Consider the following 11132-nt stretch of genomic DNA (forward strand, 5'->3'; position numbering starts at 1 on the left):
TTCTCAAAAACCTTTTGGGTTCATTTCTCTTTAGCAACACTGAGGAGAGAGCAACTGAGATCTCTCAAAATCGTCACAGCAGTGAGGACCTCCTGAAATTACTGAATGCATGAGTTTATGCTCGCTTCCTGGAGGGAACTGACAGCTGCTGCCAGAGACGTAAGTAAGAACAGCATTGTGACAAAAGTTAAGTACCTGTCATGCCACTACAGCTTATTCTACTCCTCATCCTAAAAGGACAGAACTTCCACCAAATGCTGTCACCTGCGTTAGAGACAACTTCTGAAAAACTTCCAGAAATTGCAAGGATGTAATCACCCACACTTTCAAAAAAAAAAAAAAAAAAAAAAAAAAAAGGCATACAGAATTTATGAAATGCAATTTTATAATGGAGGATTCATAAGTTATCTACCTAGGAGAGAAGAGTGCCTCAAGTACAAGTATTATGATAGGTTCTTTAATTCAAGAAGTAGACTAACCAAGTCTAGCACTGAGACAACATATTAATTATTTGTTGCAATTTTAAAAGTTATTTAAGTTTTGTTAAACTAGTATACGAGTTGCTAATCAAAAAGCTTCAGAAATTTAATAAAATATACATATTGAATTTCCAGAGTTATAGAACAGAAAAGCAACCCTCTCCATCACTCATCTCTCTTCTCTCAAAATATGTGTAGTTCCCTGAAAGTTAAGACAGTTCTGGCTGCTATGAAACCCAGAGGAGCAGCAAATGACTGCAGTCCTAATTTAGTCCTGGCAAATACCTCTTCCCTCTTATACCAACTGCTTTCAGTCCTACTTTTTCCACCAAACACACAAAGATACTGCATGACAAAAGGGTTTTTTTCCTCCTTACATAGGTCACCGTATAGCATTTTAGAAGGCAAAGTCAAAAGCTGCATCTGATTTGGAAACAGAGTTGCATATCACAGAGCACAGGCTAAATATGCTTCTCAAGAAAAATTAAACTTAACAGCCTAATTCTCCAAATTCAGTGCATTCTACAGTCTCCAAAGAAATTACAAAACTACAACTTACTAATTGAAATGCAGTTTGAGATATAGTTTGCAACAGTGTTTTAATATCAAGGTAAAAGACAGTGATTATTATCCTCCATTTGAAACAGACAGGTGCAATCTCCTAGCTCTCTAAAGATGGAAAAAGGCCCTTCTGGCTTTAGCTATTGGTTTTCTAGAAGCATCAAGATCTTAGTAGTCACAACACTATTCAGAGGTTGGAAAACAGCTTACCACAACCTCAACTAGTGCCTTTACATCAAGCACATCACTTCAATTTTGCCTGAATCAAGTTTTCTCGATTTCCTTGCAGAACAAACTCCACTGGAGTCACAGGAGGATGAGAGAGATGATCCTATGTAAACTCTATTTTCTGAAAGTGCTGCGTGCAGATTTCCTCATTGCACCTTCCAAAAGCCTTTAAGTACACATTAAAACTAAGCAATGCTATAAGGCTTGCTAAATCACACTCTTTGACATAAGGAGCAACTGCCAGGCCTTTTTACAATTCCAATTAGCCACTGCTCTCAACCCACCCCCCAAAAAAACCCCAAAACAAACCAAACAAAAAAAAAACCACCATGCATGCAGGATTAAAACAATGTAGTCAATCACTGAGTCCTCAAAATAATTTTTACCAAATTTAGATTCTACAATTTTACATTTATAAGTGACAGGCTATCTGGTTATAGGACTGATAGCCAAAGTAATCAGTTTCCACTACTAATCTTAACTGTTATTTGCTGTACAGGTTTAGACTAATCCCTGAACTTCTTTTCACATAATAAACTTGCACAATGTCCCTGGTGCTTATACACAAAGCTTATCTGTACACAATATCATTAATAACAAAGTAATTCTAGGATACACATTCTTCAATATATTAAACCTGAATTTTCATTGCATTATTCACATAATTACAATTAGCATAAAATAAAGCTAAGTAAAATTTATCAGTAATAAGATAAAATTACTTTGTTGATATAGTAGAGGTAACCTGCTTACAAGGTAAAAGAATGGAGAGGCATAGCTACAGGGGAGGGGATTAAAAAAAAAAGGCTATTTAGGGCATAAACCTATTCTTTGGCACAACCTTTCAGATTAAATGCAGTATGATGTTTATTTGCAGAGCTATAAACCTGATTACTAAAATAACAGTTAATCTAGGATAAGCTATTTCAGAGTTAACGAGCTCCACCCTCAAACTTTATCCCCCCACTGCTTCTCATTCATTGCAGGAAGCTTTCAATGAAGAATGAGCTATTCCAATCTCCAAATGAAAGCCAAAGAAATAACAGTGTGTATCTTTAGTATACCTTGGGAGAATAAGCAACAATTCAGTTAATCTTTAAGGTCTGACCCACAGCTATCCTGAGTAGCACTACATTACTCACATGCAAGCCTAATACCTACCAGAGAGGCTGCCATGGAAACTGGTATCTGTTACGTGCATGACCAGAAGGGCTAACCCAACAGTGCGACATAAAACAGCTCAAGCCAGTCTAACTGACCGCTTCTTAGAGTGCAACTGTGAGGTAGGCAATATTGCATCAATCTTGATGACAGCTTTCAGTAAAGAAACCGGTCAATTTTCTTGTCTACTACTGAACACCTCTCTTAAAGCTATCTGTCATTAAGATATCTCCTTGCTGTATATTCTGCCCTCTCCCTTGTTGTGAAAGAGATTTCAGTGACTCATTCTCTCCCACCAACTTTTCCAAAAGAAGTCCTGCTGGAAAGCCTCTGGACTGCATTACAAGACACAGGAGGTGACAAGTAGAAAGTTGCAACTGAGAGCTATTGCACACACTAAGAAGAATTAAATGTTACTGTATGGCACCTTTTCAAAAGCAGAGCACAAGTCTTCCTGAAATTAGATAAACATTTTAAGCTTTCATTGCCAGGGAGAAATTATTCAAAGATTTACAATTAATAATAAAATAAAAATTAAGAAGCATGGTACTAGAAGGTACCACATATGGAAACACGTTAATTTCCAGATATATCAGTCAGTCTATATGCAGTCCTTAGGCTAACAGTGATATTTTATTAGAAATTTATTTGTAAAAAAGTGTCTTTAAACCAGAATTAAGGAAGATAGAAAATATTGTACTAAAAGACTACAACGTTATTTTAAAGGAAATTTATTGGCTATTCTCTACTACCCACCATAGCAACAAACAAAAAACATTTGATTTTATTATCAAATGTGTTTATATTGAACCTAGAAAAAGAATATCTATGTAATCTCTAAACCTCCCCTCTCTTCGCACTTCTTTATATTGTCTTCCTTGATAAAACTTGGTAGTTCAGAAAGATGACAAGCAATAGCCTCGGAAAAAAGCCCTGAAATTTTAGTTTAGTAATACTAAACACACTGTTGAGCTGGAATTAGGTCAACAAGCTCTGGCTGTTTGGAAAAACTAAAGCCATGTTAGCAATCACTTTTTGTAAACAAACATATTTACATATATAATATTTCCTTTTACTATTATGATACGGTCCAATTTGAAGAAACCTATTAAGTTCTAATAAAAATATAGATTAATCCATCAAAAATGAAAAAACCCACATTTCTTTGGTGCCTAGAAAATGAATGCAACTTTACAAAATTAAAATAAAGATGAAACTCTTACCAAAGCTGGAAACCATAGAGCTTTCTTTTTATCCACACTGAAGCAGTCCACACACACAACTTTTCCTAATAACTCGTCACTTTGCTTCCTATCATCTTCATCTTCATCGCTGGAAGAGGATGAAGATTCTTCTTCAGGACTAAACAACAGAAAAAGACTTAAAACCCAATTATTCAAAACTTGCCTATTATAATTACAGGAGATCCAAAGCTAATTGTCAGAGAGGCGTAAATAATAGTGACTTCAATTGCCTGTTAAGTGTTTTAGGATGAAAATAAACAGAAGTATTTATAAGGATATTATAATAACAACTCAAACATTACAAACTCAGAAATGCACACCTACATGTAACACATGCAAAAACCAAACAAAACACCACCATACATCCACATGGAGGAATAGAAATGCACTGTCAGGACATTCAAAACAAGAATTCTACCCTAGTGAAGCACTGTTCAAAAATAGGGTGCAGTTGTAGTTTTGGACCAACATTAAGCTAAACTGTGTTGTTTTTCCTCTTAATCTCTATGCTTTTACTTAACAGCCATACAGAATAAAAAGCTATTTTGAGAGAGGACAAATCTCTGAGGAAGAAACATCAGCTATGAAGATGAATAGCAAAGAGAAAAAGAAGTCTATTTATCCTGAAACGGTTCTTTAAAGATGTGCAGTGAAGCATTTCAATGACTGTTTCAATTTCACATTGAACAAAGTGTTGGAATGTAAGTAGATGGGCAAAGGTGCAAATACATTTTGATTAAAAAGGGTTCTAGTTCATTGTTTTGACTGTTCCAGTACAAAGTTGCACGTGGTTTTAACCATATGGGGAATCAAAATGAACAAAACTACTCCAACTAAAATTACCTGCAACTGATTTAAAAAAAAAAAAAAAAAACAAAACAACAAAAAAAAATCATCAGCACTCCTGGCTCTCTCTAGGTATGTATTTTTTTACTAGTCACTTTGAAGGTTAATTCTCAGAAAATACACAGCATGTCCAATGAGCACAACAAGCAGAATTTTAAAAGCTATCTTCCATTTTTCACATAACTACTTTTGAATACAAAGTTCAATCTTAACAGAAGACTCACAGTTAGCATTTGTGTAACAAAAGACAACGATTTACAGTCTAAGGTGAATTACTATGTTTCATTTTCCCCACCCTAATTTTATGTCATCATTTGCAGAGCTGATAAAGCACTGTTTTCCCCCAACATCCTTTTTTAAAGTAGTGATTTCTTTTAAAATACAGCCTTTCAAGGCTGCTTTCTGGGGTTTGAGAATCTCTTGTGGGAAAAGAAAAAAGTCAAGGACTAGAGAGAAAGCCAGGACTATTTTAGAGAGACTACAACCCAGCTCAGTTATACCAGTATCTGTGCAATCTTTTTATTCAGTTCAGTCAGTGTTAACCATAAGATAAAGATAAGTGTGTTGTTTCTGACGTAATTATGTCCTGCACAGTTAGAGAAACAAAGATGACAACAATCCAGTCACAAACACCAAGGATGCTGCAATCACATTCTCTGTGGTATATGCCAGCTTTTTTCCATCTTTTTCCTTCAATACATCACAAATTAGTAAATCAGTAATTGAGTAAATTTATAGTAACTCAAATATACATGGCAATATTTATTTCAAGCTATCAAAAAGACAGAGCGTGAAAGGGTAACCCAAGCATGGAAACTCCCTTCTCACCCCAGCCACTACCACCTCAGAACTTTAAATCAAAAACAAAACAAAACAAAAAAAACCCCACAAAAAGTCCACACAAAAAAAAACCACCCACGAACAACAAAGAAGAACAGTCAGTGGAGTATTTAACACTGGTTTTTCAAGATCACAACTACCAAGAATTTTGGCACCTAGGAAATCAAGTCACTACTCTTAAACTTTATTTTTCTATCAATAAGCTTCGCTGCAAACCATAATACTGTTCACCTATTTGTAAAAGCCCTTCAGAGACCTTGTAATGAGAAACCAAAGGTCTACATGAGGATTCTAGTACCTTCCACAAAGAGTTCGTATCACCTGGACAAAGACTGCATTATGGTTTTAGATTGAGTCCAACACGCTTCTGAAACTAATATTCTACTGCAGAGAAGCTTCTGAATATAGGTTAACAACACATTTCCACTTGGTATGCCACTTACTTTTTTTACTTAAGTAACAAAAACAAGAAAAAACCTTTTGCTTATACCCAGTACCACTTTAAATACTGATTACATGAAGACTTGTAATTCTTGCATGCAACAATAAACTTTCTGTCTGAGTGATAAACACTTTTTATGCAGCTTCCTGTTTTTTGAATAAGAGAAGCTTGAACACACAACTATTAAACTCCACACACACTGAAACCTTCAGAATTGAATACAGACAGCACAGATATAAAGATGTTAAACTTACATATGATTGGATCTCCTTCCTCTGTTTGTTTTCTTTCCTATAACAGGAGTCCCAAAGTGTTCAGGATTTGTGAGTGGAAGCTGATCTAATGTCTGTTGAAATGAAAAAATACATATACATACACATGTAAAAAGCCTGGCATAAGTTATTCTCCAAACCGTAAGTTTGTATAATCTGGTTAAAGTAATTTTTGTCAATAAAGAGACTTTCTCACTACAAAAGAAATACAGAAGTACAGCAGAGACGTCACTGCTTTAATTTTTAAAAGTAATGTGTTTTGATTTGGGTTTTTTCCAACACTTTCTCCCCACCTCCGAATAATTAACTTTCATCCAACACATATAGACAATTCTTCCCAGAAGCCCTGCCTTTGGACCATTCAAACATATAGAATTAAGTATCAGGTATTCTGCTGACCTGGGATACTCCATCTCATCAGACTAAACACCCAATCATCTACTTATAAATGAATAAAGGTCCTCTATGAAATGAAACTGCAAGATAGCTCAGTAGGAGCAAACATGACAAGTTAACTGTATTTTTGTTACTAATTCATAATTTGATACGGGAGAGAAAGATTCTAAAACCATTTTAAAGAGGTTGCTATATTGACAATTGAGAGGGTGCTAATTGATGCTCTATTAGCATCAAAACAAAAAGAGAAGGAGAGAAAGAAAAGAACTTTCTCTGTTCAGGGAGAATGCTAAAGCATCAACAGAAGGACTTCATGGACATGCAGTATCTTCTTTCCTTAAGACTGCTGTTACCTGTTTAAAGGATAACCATTCCAGATTTGAAGGCTCCTGGTACACATTTTTTTTGTGTAGACACTTATTCTTGTTCTTTGAAAAAAGGCATAAAGCTTTCCAAAGTAAACATGGTCCTCCGAATTACACTTCTGAGTCATGTATGACTTTTTAAACGTGAAACACCAACAAGAATCTCAGAAGTATTCTGTGCCAGACAGAACTGGACATAGAGACAATAAAGCTGGCTTTTAAAAGTAAATGCATGATCACTTCAGAGTGTGGCGGATGTCCTAAAAGATCCCCCACACTTGGGAAGTCGGAGATGAAGCTAAAGCAACATCAGAACAAGACAACCGTGTGGCACTGGTCTAATTACAAAAGAAACTGGAGATGCAATTTTCCCTGCTAAGTAGCTATGCAATCATGAGGTAATTATTAGAAATGCACAACATGCATTTCATTGAGGGCTGGTGATAATGAATTGCGTATCAGTGACTTTTGGCAAGACATCAAAAGCTAAGACAGTAAGAATGATGATAAAATAAAAAGTAGGAGTCACCTGAATGTAAGGTTTCTTTGAATCTGACAAAATAATCTGAAACTACTCTCATTCACCAAACAGGTCGCAAAGCAATATATATAGACTAAAATTTTCAACCTGCTTACTATAAAGTAATACTCCTGAAACCATACTAAACTAGTATTTATGGAACAGAAACAACCTAATTTTCGGGAGTGCTGATCATTAATAAAGAGCTAAATCGAATGAACAACACAATCTTTAAATTTATGGCATTTATATGTGAATCCAGATTTAGGTATCTAATTAGGCCCTCTTCTTACATGTGTTTAATCCTAACTTAGGATTCTAGAAGGTATCTGAACCTTCACAAGAATGCAGTTAGCAGGCAACAAGCTCAGCTGACTACAATAATAAAGCATATTTATGTAGAGCAAAAAACCCCATCTTCAGTAGCTTTCCAATAAGCTAACACATTCACATAAATCTGCCCATCAGTCCAGATTGTCTTACATAATAATAAGGAATAACCCTCATTCTGAAATGTCAACTATTTGAAATTCGCTATAAATGTCTGAATACTTTAATATGCAAATCACCTTTAAGACATGAACCAGCTTCAAAATACTGATAACTGTCTTCAAATTAACAGGTAACAGCAACTTATAATTTGCCTTTTAAAAGAAAAGTACTGATCTTTCAAGTTTATCAGCTATTACAAATTAGACTTGATCATCTACCTAAAATCCAACAGAACTTAATTATGTCAAAAGATGTATATTCATTTTTTCATGTACCATATTTTGATTTTTCCAATGAATACTTACAGATAATTTTTTACGTGAAGCAAGGTAGATTAATAATATAAAAATGAAAAATATGAAATGCTGCTTTTGTTTCTTAACTTACACAATTTGGTGAAATTTAATTGTATTTCTTGATTTAAAAAGAAGAATAAGTCAGACCCTGTAGACTGTATTTTACATAATCCCCATTTTTAGTAGCATGGTTGTACATAACATATTGAAGACATAGGTACTAAAAATAACACTTTTAGATTTTTCTAAATAAAAAGTTGTCGTAGAAAAATTCTTCCATTACCTCGCTTTCAGCAAAATGTCTTTCTCCTTTTAAACACAGGATTCTCATCGCCATCATCAAATACTGTCACCAGGTAAGAAGTGAGGCAAGAAAAAAAAAAGATTTTTTTTTTTAAATCAGGGTAGCAGATTGATTTAGATGTCAGAAAAAATGAGATACATACTCCTGTAGCCAGTCCTTAAAACAAAGCTGTACCGGGATACTGCTGCGTATCAAGTAAAGCATTTGCACAGATCAACCAAATACATATGCTGCTGTCTCACCATAGCTACTCCATGCTTGCATATGTTAAATGGAATCTTTTAATCAGTAGTTGAGCAGACAATTCATGGATCAGGACACAAAATTAAAAGTCAATGCAAGCTAGAATTGAAAAACTATTCTTGAAGCATTTTCAATTTTTACAGAACTTTATTACATAACCAGAACTCCTACAATACTCAAATGGAAGCTATGCTTACTATGGAGAAACATAAATGGATATTTTGAGAAAGAAGTTGCAGTTTAATGTCATATGAAAGTTCAACATCTTTCGCGACTGAATTCATTCAACTACACTATAAAACAACAGTGATATCAGCCTAAGGAAGATGACAATTGTCAAAGTGCAGACAATCATCAAAACCAGCTGTAGTGAGAGAACTGTGGAGCTCCTGGTTTCTAGACTTTCTACCACCTCTGCTATTACTGGAAACAAGTTCATAATACAGTTGGCTTCAGCTACATACTTTATCCTTTTGAATCCTCAAATGCACTGCACACATTCGAGGTTGGATCTTCAGAAGCTGATAAACTGGTCATATAAAAAGTAAGCTTTTGTCAAGTCTTCTAAAGGTACTTAATGGATGAAAACAAGTGCTTGTTTCTGTCCATCAGTATTACATAACGAGAGATTTAAAAAAAAAAATCTATCCACTTCAAGGGATAAGCTGACTACAACAGAGGTAAACCTATTCAGAGCTAGGTAGATAGCCACACTATGTATCCTATGTGGTAATCTGCTTGTGGCCTCTTCCCTGCCAGAGGGATTCTTAATCTTGTTCCATAACATGAATACATTCAAAGGAAAAGCTCCACCTCCCTGAAAGACTTGTGTGGCCAGCATAGCACACATGGCTGTAACGCATATGACATTCTAATCTAATGAAACATCCTCAAAATGATCTACTGAGCAGACATACAGGAGTGTAATGCATTTAAAGCACCTATTCTGAAATTGCAAGGAAAAGGAAAAAAAAAGAGGCAACTTAAAGGCAACTTAATGCAAATAAAACCACTTTGGATTCCGAGAAAAAGTAACATAATGACAGAAAAGCGTGCGGAAGGGCATAAGACTACTTTTGAACATGCACAATTCTGCATTTTTTGTAAAACAAGAAATCCTATGATTTTTTTTTTCCTCATAGTAAACACAGAGTTAAATGTTAAGACTATCACTTAAACTTTCTAAAGACACATTTATATGAATGACAAAACAGTATCTAGTTACCAGGATTGGAATACCTTGAGCTTTTTGAGGAATTTTTATGGGACAGGCAAATAAACTAAGGATACTTCATGTATATATATAACTGTGCTATACTAGTTTTAAAAGGCTATACCAGTTGGGGTTTTTTTAATTTAATTTAGCTCCTATCTTCCTTTGGTAGGAAAGTAGTAGCACCAAAAAATACATACAAATAAATAAATATACAAGTTCTATTCATCTTATGAATGTAAGACAGACACGGATGCTTTTGAAGTCCTAAAGCAGCCCCAAAATGGTTATTCCTCTAAATTCTACATGCTACTGCTGCAGTGGCATAAATGGTCTTAAGTAACAACTTCTGGAAAGGTCCTACTTCAGATCTATTTGTCCCTTCACAAAGTTTTTGACCAAATCACAGTGATTTTATTCATAAAACCATTAACAATGCAAGTAATTAGATACTTCTCAACAAATGCTAGGACAATATTAAATAACTCTGCTGGTTAGGATGTGCGCCAATTCTGAAATCTGGTAGGTGGCAACTATCCTTTGAAATAGGACTTTCACTCAGATCTGCAAAGTCATCACTGTCTGTAAAGATAATTTCAATCTCATTCCACTCACCCTCCTGACAAAGATTATTCTAATAATCATCCACTGCTACAGTCTCTTCTCTCTCAAAGTGCATTACACAGTCAGCAGCTGTGCTACTTTTACTGATTCTGCAAGGTCAACATGCTTTTGTCTACTCTTATCTACAACATACGGTTTTCAGTCTCGACTCTTACATCTCCTCTTCCTTTTTCTCAAGTTCAGGATTTTTGAGACATCTACTTTCATTTACAAACTGCAACTCCGTCACACTTACCTTCAAAATTTAATCTGCGTGGACTCCTATCTTACTCTTCTTGCTGAACTGCTAACCTCATGCTTTCTTAGAAGCATAAACATATACATACCACATAGTTCTAACACCAACTATACCATTTTGTTCTTAAAAGCTCTCATATCTGATCCACTTCTATATTAATTACCAAAACACTATCTATAATGTTAATTCTTGTCTTCATACTTCATGTTTCGCCCCATCCTAACCTGGTGTCTCCTTTACTCAAACATGCTACTTGTCCAAAAAGAAAAAAGATCTATTTTCTGCAACTCTTATCTGGAAGGTCTTATCTAAACTTACAGCTCTATTCCTTTCTAAAAGGACTATGACTAGGGAAAAGTCAGTCTTTC

General features: G+C 35.0%; 1 protein-coding gene across 1 annotated transcript in view; it reads right to left on the reverse strand.

Moving 5' to 3' along the window:
* LOC104082063 (AT-rich interactive domain-containing protein 4B-like) overlaps nt 1-11132 on the reverse strand; it is a gene marked incomplete at its 5' end in the record, with an annotated part of 30409 nt that overhangs the window by 12679 nt on the left and 6598 nt on the right. Inside the window, 4 exon segments of the mRNA XM_009585024.1 lie at nt 3653-3791; nt 6056-6147; nt 8426-8465; nt 8467-8488. Coding sequence (XP_009583319.1) covers nt 3653-3791; nt 6056-6147; nt 8426-8465; nt 8467-8488 — 293 coding nt within the window.

The sequence above is a fragment of the Fulmarus glacialis genome, unplaced genomic scaffold (assembly GCF_000690835.1).
Source record: "Fulmarus glacialis isolate BGI_N327 unplaced genomic scaffold, ASM69083v1 scaffold13769, whole genome shotgun sequence".
Taxonomy (NCBI): Eukaryota; Metazoa; Chordata; class Aves; order Procellariiformes; family Procellariidae; genus Fulmarus; species Fulmarus glacialis.